The sequence below is a fragment of the Humulus lupulus genome, chromosome 9, assembly GCF_963169125.1.
Source record: "Humulus lupulus chromosome 9, drHumLupu1.1, whole genome shotgun sequence".
NCBI classification, from domain to species: domain Eukaryota; kingdom Viridiplantae; phylum Streptophyta; class Magnoliopsida; order Rosales; family Cannabaceae; genus Humulus; species Humulus lupulus.
Genome location: NC_084801.1, coordinates 29,941,143 through 29,963,531, shown reverse-complemented (window position 1 = coordinate 29,963,531; position 22,389 = coordinate 29,941,143). Strand labels below are relative to the sequence as shown.

Here is a 22,389-nt window from a genome sequence, read left to right as displayed (position 1 = left end):
TTGCTTGCTCTTGTGTTTTCTCAGGTTATTTACTACATGAACAAACAAGAAGACATTGAACTAGCTCCTATTGACCTCGAGATTGAGAGAACAGTTAAAAGAAGACTAAGGGAACAACGAGCTCAAAATCGCCTTAATATGGCTGAAGAGGTTGAAGGAGTTGAGGGTGCTAATAATGTCACTAACGCAATTGCTATGGCTGATGATAGAGGGAGAGACATAAGGGAGTATGCTACCCCCATGTTGAATGAGCTCAATTTGGGCATTGTTAGGCCTGAAATTCAAGCTCCCCCAATTCGTGTTAAAGCCCGGGATGTTCCAAATGTTGCAAATAGTGGGTCAATTTAGTGGGATACCTACCGATGATCCTCATCTTCATCTTCGTTCATTTTTGGAGGTGAGTGATTCTTTCAAGCTACAAGGAGTGAGTTAGGAGGCCCTAAGGTTGAAATTGTTCCCTTTCTCTTTAAGGGATCTTGCTAGAGCTTGGCTAAACACCTTTCCTCCCGACTCGGTGACTACATATGAAATGAGTTGGTTGAAAAATTCTTGATGAAGTACTTTCCTCCCACAAAAAATGCCATGTTTCGAAATGAAATCATGTCATTTCAGCAGCTCGAAGATGAATCATTTTGTGAAGCTTGGGAGATATTCAAGGTGTTATTGAGGAAATTCCAACACCATGGGATTCCGCATTGTATCCAAATGGATACTTTCTACAATGTACTCAATTCTTCCACTCGCATGGTGTTAGATGCTTCATCTAATGGGGCTATTCTCTCTAAGTCCTACAATGAAGCCTGTGAGATTTTGGAGAGGATAACTACCAACAATTGTCAATGGTCCAATGTTAGAGCCTCAACAAGTTGAAAAGTGGCTGGTATACTTGAAGGGGATGCATTGACAACTTTTACCACTCAAGTTTCTTCAATGACTAACCTTCTCAAGAACATGAGTTTTGGGGGGGGGGGGGGGGGGAATGGTATAACCAGCTGCTATGGGACAAGTTTCCGATGTATCTTGTGTTTATTGTGGAGATGGGCACACATTTTATAGTTGTCCTCAAATCTCGCTTCGGTTTGTTATGTGGGGAATCAAAATGTGAATCGAAATAACCCATATTCGAACTCTTATAATCCGAGGTGGAGGCAGCATCCAAACTTCTCATGGGGGGGTCAAGGAGCTAATTCAAGCGGAGCACCAATGTAAAACAAGCCTACATATCCACCGAGGTTTTCTCAACAACAACCAAGAGTTCAACCACCTCCTCCTCAAGTGTCTCAATCAAGCTCTTTGGAGAGTTTAATTAAAGAATATATGGCCAAGAATGATGCTGTGATTTAAAGCCAAGCGGCATCCTTGAGGAACCTAGAGATTCAATTGGGGCAGCTAGCTAATGAGCTAAGGAATGGACCACAAGGCACCTTGCCTAGTGATACTGAGAATCCAAGAAACGATGGTAAGGAGCATTGAAATTCGGTTACCTTGAGGAGTGGTAAAAATCTGGAATTGACTGAGGAGAATCGTAAGAGAAACAACGAGCCCATTTCAATCCAAAGTAGTGTGAACAAGGGAGACAAATCTGTGAATTCGAAAATTTCAAATGCTGATCTTGAAGCAATTGCTGCAGCAATTCCTCAGCAAAATGCAACAGAGAAGCCTATGAGCAAGCCACCTCCACCATTTCCTCAGCGCTTTCAAAAGGAGCAACAAGATGGTCAATTCCAAAGATTTTTAGATGTTTTGAAGCAACTTCACATCAATATACCGTTTGTGGAAGCTTTGGAACAAATGAACAACTATGTGAAGTTCTTGAAGGAAATTTTAACTAAGAAGAGGAGGCTTGGAGAATTTGAAACGGTGGCTTTGATTGAAGGTTGTAGTGCTATATTGAAGAAAAAAATTCCCCCTAAATTGAAAGATCCAGGAAGCTTCACACTTCCTTGTTTTATTGGTGGTAGAGATGTTGGTAGAGCACTTTCTGACTTGGGGGCTAGTATCAATTTGATGCCCATGTCTATTTTCAAGAAGTTGGGAATTGGAGAAGCAAGACCATCCACAGTCACTTTGCAATTAGCGGATCATTCTATGGCACACCCGGAAGGAAAAATTGAAGATTTTCTAGTGCAAGTTGATAAATTCATTTTTCCAGCTGATTTCTTCATTCTTGATTATGAAGCGGATAGAGATGTTCCTATCATCTTGGGTAGGCCAATTTTAGCTACCGAGAGGAACTTGATTGATGTACAAAAATGGGAGCTTACTACGAGGGTGAATGACCAACAAGTGACTTTCAATGTGTTTAACGCTATGAAATTTCCGGATCAGATTGAGGATTGCTCTAGGCTAAGTGTAATTGAGTCAATTGTCGCTGAAAAATTCCACAAGGAAGCTTTTAAAGATGGAATGGGGGTGAGGTCACTTGAAGAGCTTGAAGACTTAAGTGAAGAGGAAGAAAGCCAAGTTACATGGGTGGAGTCAAAGCAGCCCTTTGCTAAATTTAGGAGGCCGTTTGAGTCATTGAACTTGTCAGAAGGGAATATTAAGCCTCCTAAGCCCTCTATTCAAGAGCCACCAAAATTAGGAGCTGAAAAAGAGAGTTTCTTGTTGGCTGTTTTGAAGAGATATACAAGGGTCATTGGTTGGAACATGTCGGATATTAAGGGTATAAGTCCATCATTTTGTATGCATAAAATTCTGTTGGAGGAATGTTGTAATAATTATGTTGAGTAGCAGCGAAGACTTAATCATATCATGAAGGAAGTGGTTCGAAAAGAGATAATTAAGTGGCTTGATTATGGAATTGTTTACCCAATGTCAGATAGTACTTGGGTAAGCCCGATTCAGTGTGTTCCTAAGAAAGGTGGAGTCACGGTGGCAGCTAATGAAAATAATGAGTTGGCTCATAAAATTCTCATTTTCCAAGACCTTATTAAAGGCTACACTAGGAAAAATGCTTCCCCTCGATGTATGATGAAGATTGATCTTAGCAAGGCTTATGAAACAATTGATTGGCTTTTGGTGAAGGATCTTCTAAAAGCTTACTGCTTTCCTAGTAGATTTATACATTGGATTATGGTGTGTTTGAAGGGCACTTCCTACTCTCTTTTGATTTCTGGCAGGGTGCAAGGGAAGTTTATTGGGAGGAAAGGTCTAAGACAAAGGGATCCTATCTCCCCCTTACTGTTTGTGCAAGTCATGGAATATCTCACAATACTCCTTATTCAAGCCTCTCACAACAAGGATTTCAGGTTTCATCCCCTTTGCAAACGGCTGAAACTAGTTAATCTTTATTTTGCGGATGACCATGTGATTTTTTGCAAAGGGTCTCTTCGATCTGTCCAAATCCTCCAAGAAGGATTTACAAAATTTAGTCAAGCTTTTGGTCTATTAGCTAATATGACTAAATCTCACATATATTTTGGAGGCTTGAAATTTGAGGATAAGAAGAGCATTTTGGATTGTCTAAACATTGAGGAGGGTTCTTTTCCTTTAAAGTATCGTGGTGTCCCTCTCCGTCCTACTAAATGGAAGGCTGGTGACTGTAGGCTAATTATTAAAAAGATAATTCTTCGCCTTCACACTTGGTCTAGTCATCCCCTTTCTTTTGCTGGAAGAGCTCAACTCATTCATTTTGTTCTATTAGGCATCCGGTCTTATTGGATGAACATTTTTCTTCTCCCTCAAAGTGTTACTCATGAAATTGATAGGCTGTGTAGGAATTTTTTATGGGGTAAGAAAGGCAATAGAAGCAAACTTAACTTCACATCTTGGGACTAGGTTTGCTTACCAAAAAGCTTTGGTGGTATTGGGTTCAAGGAACGTTCTAAATGGAATAAAGTCTTGCTAGATAAATATGTTTGGGCGAATTCTTCCAAGCAAGACTTGCTTTGGGTTAAGTGGATGGATGATCTCCGCCTCAAAGGACATAATTTTTGGGAGTACAATTTAAAGATTGATGTGAGCTGGTATTGGAGGAAGTTGGTTAAACTGAGATCTTATATGTCTTTAGCTGATTTGGAGGCTTTGGTTACTAAAAGGAAACTCAATCTGGGTTTTGTTTATAACCATTTGTTGCAGTGGGAAAAGGTTAGCTTTGCTAATGTTGTTTGGTGTAATCTTTCTATTCCAAAACACAGATTTATTTTGTGGCAATCGGTCAAAGGTCATTTGCTTACTCGGGACAATTTAGTGCATTGTCATGTTAGAATTGACTCTAACATGTGCCCTGTTTGTGAGATATAGTTGGAGACTCATGCCCACTCATTCTTTGACTGTACTTATTCTCAAAAAATTCTGAACCAGGTCAGAGATTGGCTTGGAGCTACCATTTGGCCTACCAAGTTCTCTGATTGGCTCACTTGGATGGACGGGAGACACGAAGGGCTGTTGCAAAGAATTGCTGCAATTGCTCTTGCTGCTTCAGTTTACTTCATTTGGTTGAATCATAACTCTTGTATTTTTTATTGTTTTACTTTTTCTGTTCAAAGAGTTGATAATTTTATTAAAACTTGTTTGAAGCCTAGAATGATTAGCCTTGCTAGGAAGAATCATTTGAATAAAGAGAAGGCTTTGTTTGATTTTATTCGCAATTTGTAATCTGTCTTTTTGGTAGCTCCTTGTGAGCTTTTGTTTGTAAGTTGTTGTTGGCCAATAAAGTTTTTCTTTCTTTCTCGAGCAAAAAAAAAAAATCTCAAGTCTACTAGTGAATCCTCAATGTTTGCAAAGCAAAAATCATACATTTAATTAAATCACATATATTTGAACATAAAATTAATCTTGCATGTAGCATGCATACGTGGGACAGATCTTAAAGTTTGCGTTGAAGTTGGTAAATTCTACTTGTTTGTTTTATCGTCACTTCCTTAAGAAAAAAAAATCAACAACAATTAGTTTACCAACTTATTAACGTTTCCATATTACCTCACTAGATCTTAGGGTTTCATTTTAGATTTTACATCACAAAATTTATTTTAATTTTAACTAACCTTTTACTCTATTTTACACCAATATAATAAATTCACATTCATTATTCAACAAGTGAACACATTTCTCTATTTCCCATAAAATAATAAATTTTAACAAAATTAATTAATTCAACAAATACTCTTATACCTTTTAGCAAAGTTAATTCAATAATTAATAATAAAAAAATTATTAACCTTGCCAAGAAAATAAGACTTCAAGCCCACAATAATTTTACATTAAGTCACAATTATATAAAAGTTAGAAAATAATTAACTATGTTCCCATTTATTAAATAAATTATTTGATCATCCATTTAAAAATAATTTTACTTAATTCATTTGTAAATAAATTCTGCATAATTATGTATGAGAAAATACCTATTTAAAGAATGGAAAAATCAAAATTTTCATTAATAAAAATTACGGCATAAATTATTAAAACATATATTTGATATATTTTAATTAAAATGAATTTTCCATAAAACAAAGTAAAAATCAGCAAGGAAAAAAAATTATATACTCCAATTCACAGTTTTCCTCTAAACCATTTTAACAATAAAATCTAATATGGCTATATATCTTCATGCATTCATTGTCTCAAATAAAATGTAACAAAAATTCATTAAATAAACAAAAAAAACTTAAACCTAAAAATATACATGCTTGGCCGAGACACTAACAAAGATTCCTAAAAAATACAAAATAAAATAAAGCATCACTACCATGCTTCCTAGTCTCTGGTATACACCTTTATATATATTCAATACACATTAATATCACAACAAACACTAACCAAGAAAGCATGTTTGTCATAATTCAAAACAAAACAAAATGGATTGTAAAACATATACTAGGTCGAAAATTACACAACAAAATACTTTCTTGTTTTCCATTTTCAATTAAAACCTACATGCCTTTATTTAAAATACAAAAACAACATATGTGTTTATTATAACAATATAAAAAAATAAAAACTATATGCTAGGAGATATATATCCTTGTTTGGTCGAACTCTACCATCCAAACAAGCCCATCAAGACCACCAAATCAATACATCATTACCCCTTCTAATCATGCCATCAAAAAACAAAGAACATCAAGAGAAAACAATAGCACTAGGATCTCTTTTTCACAATCATGCTTTTTAACAAACAAAACCCAAAACATATACAAAGAATATATAAGTCTTGGCAGAAATCATCACTCAAAAAGAGAACTAGGGTTACCCTCTTGGTATACCTAGGGTTTTCGAACCCCCACCAAAGGAAGAAAAAAACAACAACAAAGAAAAGAAAAAACTTAGCAAGCACACCGAATAAGCAATAGAATTTTATGTCTTCCCTTTTATCTCTCTGTAAAGAGCGCCCTAATCTATTTCTTCATAAAAATGTCTCTCAACTCACATGTATTAGAAAAATACCATTTTAAGAAAAAGTTCAGCAGGGCGTTGATAAAACATGCAATTCGAGCCCAATGACTTGAAATAAAAATATTATGTATTTATGCTGTGTTTAGAAATAAAATAAACAAAATAAGTCCCACTAAAGAAATTTGAAACATAATCCATAATATAAGTTTCTTAATTATTCATGGCGCTCATCTTGATCGTTATTTGTTCATTGGAAACCCACACCATCCATGTCTAGACGTCGAAACCTCTCATATCACTGTGTGTGCCAAGGTGTAATGACCCATCTAATTCTAGACTTTGGACTATTAATAACTACTACCCATAGATACTAATCTTAAGAAAAACATACATACGAAATTGTCATAACTTTATTAAAAACAAAAGTAAAGCAAAGGTTAAATACATAAAAATTCAGGGTAGGATATGGGAACCCATTATTTGAAATAAAACATAACTTAAATCTTAAACAAATTCGTTACAAAATCAGGTGCGGAAAATACATATAAAGCATAATTACAAAAATGACTAAAAACAACTTCGTCCTCGAATCGTTCACGCAGTCCATTGAATCCATTCTCCCTCAATACACAATCCCATGCTGCCAAGAATCTTACCGCCGCCATAACTATTTCCCTGGACATATAAAAAAAAGGAATGAGCCTAATGCCCAGCAAGGAAAATCTACTACAAGCATGAAACATAAACATAAACATAAGCTATAAACATATAACATATAACTATAAACATATATCATAATTCTAACCCATGTACATGGTGAACATTGGGGTTTGCTAACTAAGCAACTATAAGCCTCAAAATACAATGAGGTTTGCTAGCTAAGCAACTATAAGCCCCGAAACATAAAAGTAATGGGGTTTTCTATTTAAGCAAATATAAGCCCCAAAACATATACATATATCATAACATACAAAAACATATTATAGCATAATCATATAAGCATATAATAGCTATCCTATTTTCCTTACCAAATACCGGGATGTGAAAACAAAGACGGGATTTTGGAACACTCCTAAAAACCATTAATGAGAAGGTGAGTATTTCTAAAAGAAGGAGATGAAAAGAAATGAAATAAAACCACCGAGAAGAAGAGCTTACCGAAATGAAACCTCAAGTTCAAAGAACTTAATTGCCTAACCAAGAATTGGAAACAGCGAGTTAGGATTTGAGTAGAGAAAAACTATAAAAGCTAATGAAATGTAGAGTCCAAGAACTTTACTTAGCTAGTTAGATAGTAGCATTATAGTATTTATAGTATTATCTTTGTAACTGTGGATTTTTGGTTCAGACCGGGAATTATTTGGACTCTCATAGTAGTACTTGTAGATTTTCTAAGTTTAACCTATAGTTTAAGAATATTAAGTTTAACCTAAGGTTTGATTAATATGATAGATATTAAGGATAATATTTATTATACTATAAGGTTTAGATAACAACCAATAGGATTTTAAGCACATGTTATGAATGGGTGATTAAGGATTAAGTATTTTGAGGATTAAATTTAATAAGGGGTAAAGTTTGAATGCTATAAGTTCAATCAGCAGCTTTGAATACGTTGAGGGCTTAGTCAAGGCTGTTTACTCCATTCAAACTTAGCTAAAAATGTGTAATTTCGTGTTTAAATAATCAGCGTGTGCAGATATATCGCAGCTATAGGGGGCGATATATCGCAGCACGTAGATACGGAAAACACGAGACGATGCACGACAGCCTCGGGCATACTGGCCCAGGCGATATTTCGCCTCCTTTAGTATATTTTGAAACATTTTGAAATCGTTTTCCATTCAGCCATTCAACCTCTTGATAAGTCCAGCATCCTTTTGAATGAGTCTTCAGCCTCTGCTGAACGATTATTCAAATTATTTTCACCTAAAAAGCTATTATTTTTATTCAAGTAAAATTAAGATCCTTTCATTCCTAAACTCTATAAATAGGACCTAGTACCCAGCCATTATTCACCTTTTACTCTAAGTTCAGAGGCTGCAAGTGCTAAGTGAGTGTGAGAGTGTAAACACCTGGGTTGGGGAATCATAAGCTTGATCATCACAAGCTTATCAAACACTTTGGGAAGTAAGGTTTTATAGTATTTCAGTTTGAGGTGTAGATTGGTCTTACAAGTCTTCAAGGTAACCCAAAACTCTAGTTCAATTCTGTACTTTTCTTTTAAGTTCTCACAGTCTTCTACTCAGCCTCTAACCTTAATTTTTATTTTGGTTAGGAAATCTAAGTTCTTGAGCAAAATGTTTTGGTAAGTATGTTTCTCAATGGTTTAGTTTTTCCATTCCTTTCATTTCTCTTTTTCTTCTATAGACTCACCCTTTCATAATGGTTATTAGGAGTGTTCCAAAGTCCCAACGTTGTCCTCTTATCCCGGTAACTTTGGTAAGGAAAATAGGATAGAAATGCATATGTTATATGTTTTATATGTTATCTTATGTTTCTTATGTTATGATAAGTGTTATTATATGTATGTTTGTAGGCTTGGGCATATGACCCATATGATTAACAAGACCCCAAATAGATTATGGGCATATGACCTACTTAGCTAGTAGGACCCCACTAATCTCATGGGCATATGACTTGTTTAGTCTATGGGACCCCAAGTGATAATGGCCATTATAGTATGTGTATGATAAAGTGTTATGTTATGTCTTTATGTTTCTTATGAAATTTATGTATATGAACCATGTGTTAGATTTTTCCTTGCTAGGCATTAGGCTCATTCCTTTTTGTTTATATGTGCAGGAAAGTAGCTATTAGTGGCGGTAAGGTTCGTGGATGCTTGGAGATTGTGTATCGATGGTGAATGGATTCAAGGAGTCGAGAGTTCGATTTCGAGGATGTAGTCTTTTATTTATGGGTTTATGTGTAATTTTCCGCACTTGCAATGTAACGCCTTTATTTTAAATTATGTTTTGTTTTTAAGACAATGGGATCCCATATCCTTTTTGGTATTTTTGTAAGTAACTCTTATTTCTACAAGTTTTTCTAATAAAGTTATGTTATTTTCGCAAATGTAAGTTTTATTAAGGATTTGTATGTATAGTTTCGTTAATGGTCCAAAAGTCTAGAGTAGTGGGTCATTACATGAAATATACAGAAATGAACTAGGAATAGAAATACCTTTGAATGCACTATAACCGAACTACACCTTGATATCGAAATACACACTAATAACCTTACTTCCCAAGTGTTTAATAAGCTTAATATGATAAAGCTTATAACCCCAACCCTAGTGTTTAACACTCTAAAGTAAACCTAGCTGCTTGAAGGCTCTGAACTCAGCTTGAAGAATGAAAGAAATGGCTGGGTACTAGGTCCTATTTATAGAGTTCAAGAATGAAAAGATCTTCTTTTAGCTTGAATAAAAATAATGACTTCTAATTGAAAAACATTTGAATATTCGTTCAGCAGAGGCTTAAGACTCGGTCAAAAAGATTCTGAGGCTTATCAAGAGGTTATGGAATAAATGTGCTCGGTTTCAAAATTATTCCAAAATAATGCCCTAAAGCCGATATATCGCCCATTGTAGGCGATATATCGCCTGGGCTTATATTCTCGAGGCTCGCCGAAGTGTTCATGCGAAGTTACGTGTTTTTTGTATTCCCCGAGTGGTGATATATCGCCCCCTAGAGCTACGATATATCGGCATACACTTAAATATTATACACGTAATTGCAATTTTTCAGCCTAATTTGAATTGAGTAAACAAATTTGACTGAGTCCTATAACGATTTCAAAGCTGCTGGCAGACTCTGGGGTTTTCAAATATTCCTCTTAATAAACTATTCCTAAAAAATACTTAATTTCTCAATAAACATGCACATGACAAGTGTCATTATCTTATTGGGTCTATCTAAACCTTATAGTATAATAAATATCATCTTCATAATCAGTTATATTAACCAAACCTTATCTCACTACAAGAAAAAATAGTATTCATAACACTTAAAAACTGCTAACCAGGAGTATTGATAACACTTCTGAAAACACTAACATAGCCCCTGTTATTAAAAGTCCTGTCTTTTCTATAACAGTATTTGAATGTTATGTTCGATGTTATCTTAAACTATTCAATAACACATTTTGAGTTGCTATAATATTCAAATAATAACATTTAGTTAGAGTATTTGGTTACAAATTTGACATTTAATCTTATACTTTTTGCATAACACTTTTCAACTGTTACATTTGATTATTTTGATGGCGTTTTTAGTTTGTTATATTATATAAATCATAACGAATTGTTACGCTTATTATATGTTTCTAAATCATAACATATTAAAAGTCTTGTAATAAAATTTTGTTATTTTAGCGTGGTTAATATATTTTAAATTTTATTTTAATAAGTATACTTGTAAGGTTTTTTTTAATTAAAAGATTTTCATTATTGTGTTTTGATAAAAAAAATCAAAATTAATCATAAAATGTAATTCTCAATAGATTGATAAACCATAAGTATTACATTAAAGAATAACTAATTCAAACGATGAATGTGTCTACTTCATGAGATCTTAGTTCTAACTTAAGTTTGAAAGCATAACATAATAAAGTTTTATAATCTTGAACATTTTTTACTTCAAAAATGAAAAACAGAAACATTACAAGATACACAAAAATAAACCATGCATGAAACTTGCTCCATTCTTCAATTCATCACCCTTTGTGCACTTGTCTTTGTTGTGAGTCCATTTGCTTAACTACAACAAAATTTAAATAATTAATACTTCAACTTTTTGGAGGGTTAGTTTTACTCTAATGAATTATGAGAATGAGAAAATAGAGTCAGCACACAAAAAAAAGTTGAGAAATCCCTCTACTGAAAACTACATAGAGAGGGAGAAGGATGGGATACTTGCTTCACAGAGACATGAGAATTACAAGAAAATGCAAAACTAAAGACACTTGAAAACAAAAGAGGAAATTCAATTTTTCTTATTTTACAATACCAAAAAGACTAATCTAAACAAGATAATCAAGGCACTAATTCTGCCATAGGAAGATAATAAAAATACCAATGTTCAATCCAGTATCAAGTCAAAATACTAATTCAACCACTGTCATATTTTTTCATTAATCCAATCACAATACTTTCAGCCACTATGACACCAAAATACACCAGTAAAAAGAAATCTCATTTTTTATTAGTATTAGTTTTATAACATTTACATTATATATAGTAATGTTTATTTATTTAGGTTCTAATGGGTTTAATTTACATGTGCCAACTCAATTAAGTTTAAGTATACCATTAAACATGGTGCAACATGACTGCAATCAATGCACGAAATCAATAAGTATTAACAATTGAGTTAGAGATATATAGTAAGAAGAGAGAAAGATACAGTCTATATGCACAGATATAATCAATTATATAAAATAAATAAATAAGTAAAGCTAAAGTGCTGGAGCTATCACTCTAAATCATTTTGAAGCTAACAAAAGACAGTCTACTAATACTCACAACCTCCTTATAAGGAGTTTAAGTTGCAACCTTATTATCACTATCAAATTTTTTTTTTAAAACTACGTTACAGAAAAAGTAAAATATAATGAAACTCTCACAAAAATACCTTCTTCTACTTCTAGACTTGCCAGGTGACGGGGAGCATGACAAGTTGCGTCTTGTGTGCACCTTTCTGCAACAACGGCTACCAAACTGCCCTTTGCACCAATATCAAGCTTGTCTTCTGAAGATTTTTCAAAATTTGAATGCTGAAGCTTTTTATTCCTGGAATTTGGCAAGCTAGAGATATGAATTTCATCATCATCAGTGGCATAATTTCCAAGACCCAGCACATCTGTTACTTATAAATAAAAGTACAAATTCAAACTGTAACAGAGTGAGGTTGGTAAACAAATCATAGCTTGGTCAGAGTTGCAAGATTCTTACTCTATCAAAATTGCTCACCCATAGAGAATTGTTGGGATTAGGCCATGATTTGAAGTAGAACCAGTTATGGGAGCAAAAACAAGTCTACAACAGACATGAAAAAGCAAAACAAATGAGTGCATTATAAATGGAATAAAAAACTCTAAGCATTAAATATAAAACAATACAATGAGCATCTGTAATACTAAAATGCCTGGTTGAAGCTGTAACAAATGTTAAATTAGATAAGAATTGACAGCTTAACATTTGAGAGCACCATGATCCAACCAATAAACACTCACATGGATCTCTCCATTCAACCATTGATTTATTTATACAAGTAATAGGAGCATTTTCAATACAACTCCGAGTCGTTTCAGCTTTCTTACCTCCAGCATTCAAATTTTTGACCTATCCAGAAGGTATTGAGGATTTCTTGGACTTTCCAATGGATGGCACATTTTGTCCACTACTACAGCTGAGAATGCCACCCATCACTAGCCAATCCTTTTGCCATTGATACATAATCAAAATTATACACAACTCATAATATACACCAAGTAAAAACAGAATTTGAATTAGGAAAAAAAATCATAAACCCGATTATAACCCAAGTATTATTATTATATATATATTTAATGTATACACTAAAAAAAATAGGAAGTTAGCTAATATCTCATACAACAAAAAGGTTAATGGGTTACTGTGACAAGATTAATACATGCTTCAGAATCTAGCAACATATCTGTTAGATAACAATGACAAAATCTCATTTTCTCATCAAACAAACACTTATTTCAGATGAAGCTTACTAGAGCATACCAAAGCTAAAATAATATTGATCAAAAGGACCACTTGTTTCAGTTTAAGATGTGAAAAGTCAACCCATATTATTATTCCATGGTTAAGCTTTTTTGGCTATGAAAAATTGTAATCGTATAGAACCTTCTGGTGTGATTAATGGCACTGAAATATTCAACATCTGCCAAGTGGGAATAACTTGAGTTTTGTATTGTCAACTAGGTTGTTTTGCATGGTGGAAATGCCTAAAACTATATAGCTTAAGAGGCTAAGCTATATATTAATATTGGGTTTGAAAATTTTGCAAAAGAACGTCAATTTTCTGTTTTTGAAGAGAAAAAATATGACTGTAATATAAATAGGTAATATACTGTTGTTGATTCTAATTTTCTCTCTATGAAACTATTGATATAACTTCCTCGAGCAATGATTGTATTACATGAGAAAGAGGCCAAAGCCAATTTTTGGAATTCTAAACAAAAAACTTAATATTAAATGATGAGTGACTATCCAAACTCTTACTTGAAGAATCTCATTTCACATATATAAACAACACCCAAAACCTCCAAATCTGGCATGAGATATGAACATATATGAGAAAGGGATGAGCTCCATACCTGGGGAATATGTAGTGCGCCTGAGGTTTTGTTTTCAAGGTTTTTTTGTGCCTAGTAATAAGAAAGAAACTAGTCACCGGAGAAGAGAGGAAGACTCCAGTTGCACGGGCTGTTGTGGTCGAACGATGGCCTCTCTTGATTGCATTCCATTATCCCCAACCAAATGGAGCCTAAGTTATCAGCTAACTTCCGTTACCACTCTGAGAGTGCTTGCTTCTATTTTTCTAGCAAGAACGAGTATCTTATTTCTCTTTAAGAAGCTACCTGAATCTCTACAAGAAAACTTTGAGATCCATCCATAGTAACTGCAACAACCACTGCTAAAACATATGAGCCTGAATACTCCTCACTTAAAAACATCTCATTGGGATTTAAAACTGCTTGCATTACTAATTGTGACATTTCAAATACTCCAAGCTAGCAGCACATAAACAAAATTAATGTAAGTTGTCCAAACAATAATTTTCTACCTTCACAAAAATGGAAAAGAATATGTAATTTTTAAAGAGTGCAGGTCTTGAAAGTTGAAACTGACAAATAACTTCTAAGTCCAACAAGCAGCAATACATAACAGTTTCTATTATTTATAATCTAAATGAGAAAGACAAAAAGTTGTTTAAAGGAAGGGTACTGCAAATGTATAACATCACATAAGTCTTAAGTCTCAGAAACAAGTTTGCTTCATAGTAATGACTTCCAATCATCACTAACCTCACCCAAGGTAGATTAATGGAAAAAAAAATATTAGACATAAATAAGTTAGAGAAAAGAGAATCTAAGAAAAGATATTCTAAAAATCAAGATAAAATTAACAATCACTACAACAATTTTAGTATATATTACATTAAAGAATAGCATATATTTAAAAATGCTATTATTGGTGGGGGATTAAAAACCCACGGAACATATTTTGGCGCCACATGAATAAACCTCAGGCGCCAAAATGAATTTTATTTTTGGTCTTATCTGCCAAAATCCCTAAATCTAAGTTACCCAAAAGATTTCTCTCAGCCTCCATCTCTCACTCTCGTCTCGTCTCTCCGCCCTCTCCTCCTCATGAAGTCTCACTCTCGTCTCATCTCTCCGACTCACGAAGTCTCTCTCGTCTCGTCTCTCCGCCTCACGAAGTCTCTCTCGTCTCATCTCTGCCTCACGAAGTCAACTTTTTGGCCAGCCGAGTTGCCTCCATCTACAGCGAGGTCCAGGCGAGTCGCATCGACCACGCCCTCCCTCTCCCTACCGTGCTCAGAAACCCCTTCAAGATCGTCGAAGGACCACCTAGTTCCGCGGCTGGCAATCCAGGTATTGGATCCACAGTTTTTCGTCGATTAAATTGGTTCTGTACACTATGATCTGTTACGAACACTTCCAATCTTTGTTTGGTTGATGGAAAAATTGCCAGAAAATAGTTAAATTAGGAAACCAAGAAATTTGTAGGTTTCGACTTAGTTTTAGTAAAACATAGCAATTTTTTTTTAAATAATAAAAATTTCTGCAGCTTCTCGTTTTCATGTGGTTGTGTTTTTATTTTTATGCTTTCAGATGAAATCGCAAAGATTTTTCCTCAACTTTTCGGCCAGCCATCTGCCTTGGTGGTGCCGAGCGATTCTGACTCTAACGATTCGCAGAAAAAGTTGAAAATTGGTGTCGTTTTGTCGGGAGGCCAGGCACCTGGAGGGCACAATGTCATTTCTGGAATTTTTGGTGAGAATTTTTTGTTATCATAATTCGTTTTCTTGCAGTTAATAGTGTCCAGTATGGTTGAGTTCATTCATTCTGTGCTTCCTGGTATATTACTTGCAGGAGCGTGAGGTCTAGCTGGAATCATGAAGGGCAAGTATGTGGAACTTACACCAGAATATATTTACTCGTACAGAAACCAGGTGAGAGTTTGGACAATGGTTTGGTTTTTTCATTTATGCAGTGGAGGTCCATGATCATGTGTAAAGATAGCTGCTTTTGAGTGTTCTAATTTGCTCAGAAGATATAGCGCATCCATTCTATTCTAGTGATTTATACAAAATTCATACATGCGGATGCTGGCATTTTAACCAAGATATTGTATTTGATTGGAGAAAATTTTCTTTTATCAGGGTGGTTTTGATATGATATGTAGTGGAAGAGATAAGATTGAAACTCCAGAGCAGGTGACTTTTTTTTCTTTCTTCACAGTTTCATGTTAAGTTTTATTGACACATTAAGTTCATAATAAATTGTTAAAATGGATTTTCCTTTTAGTTTCAACAAGCTGCAGATACTGCCGCGAAGCTTGATTTGGATGGACTTCTTGTTATTGGTGGGGATGACTCTAACACAAATGCCTGCCTCCTTGCTGAGAATTTCAGGTATATAACTAATTTTTTTCTTTCTAGAAAAATCTTGCTTGGCAGATGGAACTGTTGCCTGTATTTGTCTTCATATGTCATTCATGTAATCCATGAATCCATCTATTTTTTAGGTGCTTGTATCAGTGTATGGGACCCATCCAAATAGAATTTAGGGATTCTTTATCTAACAGTTCGACAGGGTTACAGGAGTCTTGCCTTTAATGCTGTTTCGTTGGTTTGTTTAACACAGTTTGGTTTTTTTTCTTTTGTTCAACCAGGGGAAAGAATTTGAAAACTCAGGTGATTGGGTGTCCAAAAACCATTGATGGTGACTTGAAATGCAAAGAAGTCCCAATAAGTTTTGGGTTTGATACTGCTTGCAAGGTGACTGCAACTAAAAGAAATTTTTTATTACTTGAACCCTTAAATTTCTTTGTGGTCCTTTCCATATATCGTGTAGGAAATTTTGGAGCAGCAATCTTTATTTTTTAGCAGATACGAACTTGAACCCCACTAGGTTGAAAATTTTATCCATGTACCTGATGATAATTTTATTTGTTGAAGCATTTTTTTTTCACTGCCACTGAGTTATATTTATATTCCTAGAATCATCTTATTTACTTGCTAATTCATTATGGTCATGAACTTATGAATTTACTTTAAGCATCAACCTTTACATGTTAAGAGAAGGAACTTCTTATAGAAAATTGTTTGCAGATCAGTTGGTTAATTGTTGTGTGGGCCATCAACTATAACTAGCAAGAAAGTTTGGTGACGCTGTGTTTGATGAAATAAAGTATATTATTCAATGTACCTTGTCCTACTTAAAAAACTAATTAGGTGTTAAAGTTATTATTCTAACAGGTTTATTTCCTGAGAAATTAAAAAAAAAATACTTCATTGGATCATGTATATAATACTGACTTGATTAGCCTAAGTCTGGTTCTGCCTGGTTTTCCTTGGCATGAATAGCGTGACACTTTCTATGATATGCAACTAACAGATACACTGAAGGAAACTAATAATAATGTGATGCACTTCATTTTATTCAGATATATGCAGAAATGATTGGAAATGTCATGATAGATTCCAGATCAACTGGAAAATATTATCACTGTAAGTATGCTGGTTGAAAGTCATGGAACATGTAGTGATTTAGCTTTTAGATTACATTTTAACCCATCTTATCTTTTGATTTGCACTCTACTGTGCTTAACGAAATTTAATTGTCAACTACAGTTGTGCGGCTTATGGGGCGTGTAGCTTCACACATAACACTTGAATGTGCTTTGCAAACTCATCCAAATATTACAATTGTTGGAGAAGAGGTACCTTTGAATGACTTGTCTTCCCTTGTATAGCTGCTCGATTAAAATTTATACAAATGCAGCTGCACATAGATGTTCTGGTATGTAGACAAGGTGCAGTGTCTTGATATGGAACACAATTTGAAAAGTTAATTTTGTTTAGTCGGTTCTATTTTTAGAATCAGTATCGTTATGTTAAAGGTGTGTCCACATTGGGTTCAAACTATTAGTATTGACAGTATGCATTACTAAGTTACTGTGACCTTAAAATCTATTTTTGCTGATTGGTCAATCTTGTAAAATGTCTCCATTTACTGTGACATGGTAAAATGTCAGCAAATGAGAAGGATTAGTGTGACACAATCATCAATATCAGCATATTCTTTCTATATTTTTTGTTTTGGTTTTAGTTTTTATTTTATTTTGCAATTAGGAAAGGTATTAGATGTGATTGACCTCCAAGATGCTTCACGTATAGTAGGGAACAAAAGAATTAGATGTGAGAGTGAATTGGTATTTTGTTTTGGGTAGTGGTCCTTTATCCTTGGTTGGTTATGTTTCTAAATTCCTTTCATTTGCATTTGTCAGTCTTGTGTTATTTACTTTTCTTTCCAGTGAAATTTATATATTTGGACCTTGGCTATGTAGTTGATGTTTGTCTAGGTAGATATCTATTAAATAGTCAGTCTTAAACACTAAAACAGCGACTGTCTACATCACACATCTTTGTTTTTCTAAAAAAATTATTATTATGTTTTCTATAGGTTAGTTTCCATTTCAAATTTAGTTTTCTGGCATTGTAGCCTGGTATAGAATTTGGTTGGGTTGCTCAAACTTGTGCTTATTAGTACTGTAATTGAGCATTCTGCTTTGAGGTTTCTTGCTTTTACCATGTCCTGGTTGTGGTCTAAATTCTCTTATTTTATGTGAAATTAATTCTAGCTGAATTTATGTTCTCTTTTACAGTTTCTAAATTGTGGGCAAAGAAGAATGTCGTGGGGAAGGAACAGGTGCCACAGCTTGTAGATGACATATATAGGTTTGTCTTATATCTTGCACTATCTGATTCATAAAGTCACTGGATTCTACTCTTTTTGCTACTGTCTATTTTTTTTCCCTTAGAAAATACATTTTCCTGTTTCTCATAAAAATGTAAGTGTCTGCAGCCCCTGATTTAGCGTCAAAGGGACAGGGTGTCTCAGATAGCAGTAATGTGAAAGTCAAAGGGGAAATTGATGATCACTCTTTTCAGTCAGAAACAAAGGTTCGGTGCCTCTGTGGGATTTCATCAGAAAAGGAGTCAATGATCAAGGTATTTGTCACACACTTTGTTTTCATTCCTCTTAATGTTGCTTATGTTCCTCTTAATGTTGCTTATGTTTTCTGTTGTGTATTTAAGTATAAGTATAAGTATTTAAGTATATTCTAGTTGTATTTCAATGCCTATAACTAGGCAGTGAAAGCTTGGTTGATTTTGGTATTATACTAGTTTGTTGTCTTTTAACAAGAAAGATTCATTAAAATTGGAAGTTTAGTGCTATTTGATTTGAGTGCGTGTTGACATTGCCAGCATTGGAATCTAAAAGTATTTACTTTGAAACTAATAAACACTCCTGGTTTAGTTTCTTCTTTTTTTCTATTTTTCTTAAGTAAAGTTGAAGGTGTTTATATCATGTGGAATGATTATGACTGTGCTGAGTTTTAACTTATAAATGTTAATATTAAATAACAAGTTTTTAGATTGGTTTGGGCAAACATTAGGGTGATAGTTATGTGTTTCTCCCTATAATGCTTGAGCAGGGAGAACAGTGAAAAGACACATTACAAATTTTTGTCAAGACACATTACAAATTTCAATTGAGTGTGTGTTTGAACTTGATTTATTAATAGAAATGGACACACTTATAAAATCTAGAGCTCACCATGATGAAGTGAATCTTCTCTGTACATATAACCTTGATCTAAAATCCTTTTGATATATAATGCAAACATTATTTGATTTTTGCAAATGATCTAGCAGTAAGAGTTTATTTGTTTTGTCTTCTTGTTTAGTTAAAATAACTTACAAAATGATCTAGCAGTCTGAGTTTATCTGATTTATTGGTTTTTACATGCACATACACAACTTTCCTAGGCTCAATGCTGAAGTTATTATATTCAATGTATGTGTTGAATGTTTATGTAGCTTCTCTTAAGAGGGCCCAATTTTTCACAGCATATTTTGTATAGCTTTTCTCAAGTATTTTCTTTCATGTATTTTTTTAAGTTTTGCTTGTTAATTCTGAATTGATGATTCTTATTTTTTGTGAAATTGATTGTTGTTTGTTTGCCAACAACCAAAGTAGAATTATGAATATAGATTACTTGGTTTAAAAAATGTTTGGAATCCTTGTCTAGTGGGACTTAGGCATTGTGATATGACTGAGAAAGGACATGTGAAGGAGTTTAACTTGAAACAAATAACTAGACAAAATTGCATAGAACAATAAAAAGAAGGCCAATCTCATTTCAAGCTCTGTTCTGCAATTTTTTTCCCTTGTATTGAAGCATTTATCGATCTCATTTCAACATTTCATATTTAAGGTGTAAAATTTGAGCCTCTCTCTGTCATTTTAGATTTTCTCTAGAAATCCAAGTCTCATCTTTTTTTTTCTGCAATTTTGGGTAAAATCTGAATCTGATTCTCATATTATAATTGTAGCTCTCTCTATAAAATTGTCTACTATATTCATATCTATGTTAATGAAGCAACTAGTAAATTGTTGAAACATTCTCTATGCCTCAATCTCTTTTTGCTATATAATCTCCTTTTCTTATGAGTAATTTTATTGATTTGATTTATCAATTTTGAAAAACTAATTATTATAATAGTATAACTTGTAGCTTTTCTGCTGTCATGATAAATTTTCCAAAGGATCATTAAGTGTTGACTGCTTAGGATACTTTTTGTACTCACCTTTGATGACACTTGATCATTATAATATTCCCTAAAAAGATTCAAAAGATCATTAAAATGTGGTACCTGTTAGGCCAATTTTTACAGCTACTAACTGTTTTGGTTAGTTAGTTGTTCATTGTAACTAATTATTGTTATTTTGTAGATTAGTTACTTTATTAGTTTTGGTCTTTTCTGTATATATACTCTTTTGTATCATTACTTCATTAATGAGAATTGATTCTATTCATTCAGTCACTAAGTTTCCTTACAGTACCTACCACCAATGAGGAAAAAAAACATTAAAAATGTGGTAATTAGAAATAGTGAACATGATTTTTGCTGCAGTTGTTTACAATATTTGGAAGAATAGAAATAGGTGTATATATGACAATTACTCTTCATCTGTTTTGAGTTTAGTTCAGGATATTAAATTCACTACTAAGTTTAGGCTTTACAAAGTGTATAGACACAATATTTCGGTTCAAGATCAGCTATTCATTGAGCATATTCTTTGTAATTAGCTGCTGATTTCTTTGTTTCGGCTGGTTCCTCTATTTGAGGTTAATCTGGACTGTTTTATTATACTTGTCCTCTATTAAATACTTGACCTGCCTTTGCTCATTGCCTTTTTTTGTAATGTTATAACTCCTTTTTTTTTTCTTTCTTTCTTTCTCCTTTTTTTTTTTTGGCTAAGCTTACTTTTCTGCTGTATTAATACAAAAAAATTAAAATTTGAGTTAGCACCTATAATCAATTGCTATCTTCACTGTAGGGATCTGATTTCTTCTTCTTTCATGTAGTTAGAAAATATTTCTAGCTCTTTTTTTAACTTTCTTTGGTTTTGATGAGTCTTTGATCTGAGTGGTGTGTACATATTAAAGATCATAATAAGGATGCTGAAATGTAAAACATTTTCAACCATATCATCAAACTAAAGGCTTATGCCTGCATTAGATTTTGAAATATGTCCTGAAAGGGTATGTACCAACTATGTCCTGAACCTTTATATTGGTGTTTGCAGATAACAAGGGATACTAGTGGAGTTCCTAAGGTTCTTACAAGGTTAGATGCACCCTCATCACCCTTGGCTGACACCATGACATAATATGAGAGCTAGAGATCCTTTTGTCTATGAAATGAGAATTTAAATTTTTCATGTTTCTTAAATTTGTTATTCTATTTTATTACTTCTCTTACCTTTATTTTTGTTATAATATTATGCTAATTTCAGACACAATTTAAGTGTTAGAATACTTAATTTATTGTATGTGAAACTCAAGCAGAAATTTCTTCTATACCTCTTCTACTGCCTTATCTTTACAGGGTTGTATGAACTCATTATTAACTTGTTAAAACAGTAAAATACAAATATACTGAAACATATTGATATACTTCACTGTATTCTCTTAATGGCAGCAAGTTGTTTGACAAGTTTGATTTTATTTGCACTGTATTCTCTTTTCTTATTTATAGCTTTGGTAAGTTATAGTTTTTATGATAGTTATGGGATTGGCTTTGCATTCACTTGTTATATTATTTATTTATTTTAGTTTTCATCTTGCAGTTGTTCCCAAGCTTTGTTTGAATCTTCATTTTTTTTTCTATTATGCTTATTTATATTTGGATTTCTGAATTCTGTTTTGTTCATGTTGATTATAGTCAGTAATGATTTAAATGTGGCTAATTGTATGTTAGGTTTGTGGCATCAGCTCTCCAAACCTGACTGCTTATCTTTCTCTATTTATTTTTCAGAGAGTTTGAACAAGTTCCCTCGAAGGACTAGTGCGCCATTTGGGGTTCATAGTCAAGCACAACAATCTGAAGAACAGCTACAACAACAACAACAATAGCATTAGCAGCAACAACATCATCCAAACTATGCAGCAACAACATCATCCAAACTATAGTTTGAAGTAAAAAATGTTCAAGATTATAAAACTTTATTATGTTATGCTTTCAAACTTAAGTTAGAACTAATATCTTATGAAGTAGACACATTCATGGTTTGAATTAGTTATTTTTTAATGTAATACTTATGGTTTATCAATCTATTGAGAATTACATTTTATGATTAATTTTTTTTTTTTTATCAAAATACAATAATGAAGATCTTTTAATTAAAAAAACCCTA

At 33.4% G+C, this 22,389-nt stretch overlaps 2 protein-coding genes and 1 long non-coding RNA gene across 3 annotated transcripts; all 3 read left to right on the top strand.

The window, feature by feature from the left end:
• Window positions 1-2,754: 2,754 nt before the first annotated feature.
• On the top strand, window positions 2,755-4,599 carry LOC133799571 (uncharacterized). Its single transcript, XM_062237574.1, has 4 exons — window positions 2,755-3,690; window positions 3,781-4,089; window positions 4,306-4,425; window positions 4,522-4,599. The coding sequence occupies exons 1-4, from the start codon at window positions 2,755-2,757 to the stop codon at window positions 4,597-4,599; spliced, it is 1,443 nt and encodes a 480-aa protein (XP_062093558.1).
• Window positions 4,600-14,865: 10,266 nt separating this feature from the next.
• LOC133801709 (uncharacterized) lies at window positions 14,866-15,385 on the top strand. Its single transcript, XR_009876917.1, has 2 exons — window positions 14,866-14,988; window positions 15,229-15,385. It is a non-coding gene; the product is annotated as an uncharacterized LOC133801709 (long non-coding RNA).
• A 126-nt stretch (window positions 15,386-15,511) lies between these two features.
• On the top strand, window positions 15,512-21,363 carry LOC133799570 (pyrophosphate--fructose 6-phosphate 1-phosphotransferase subunit beta-like). Its single transcript, XM_062237573.1, has 10 exons — window positions 15,512-15,569; window positions 15,780-15,833; window positions 15,925-16,031; window positions 16,292-16,397; window positions 17,066-17,129; window positions 17,253-17,341; window positions 17,500-17,521; window positions 17,754-17,819; window positions 18,487-18,632; window positions 21,280-21,363. The coding sequence occupies exons 1-10, from the start codon at window positions 15,513-15,515 to the stop codon at window positions 21,361-21,363; spliced, it is 795 nt and encodes a 264-aa protein (XP_062093557.1). The 5' UTR covers window position 15,512.
• The last annotated feature ends 1,026 nt before the right edge of the window (window positions 21,364-22,389 follow it).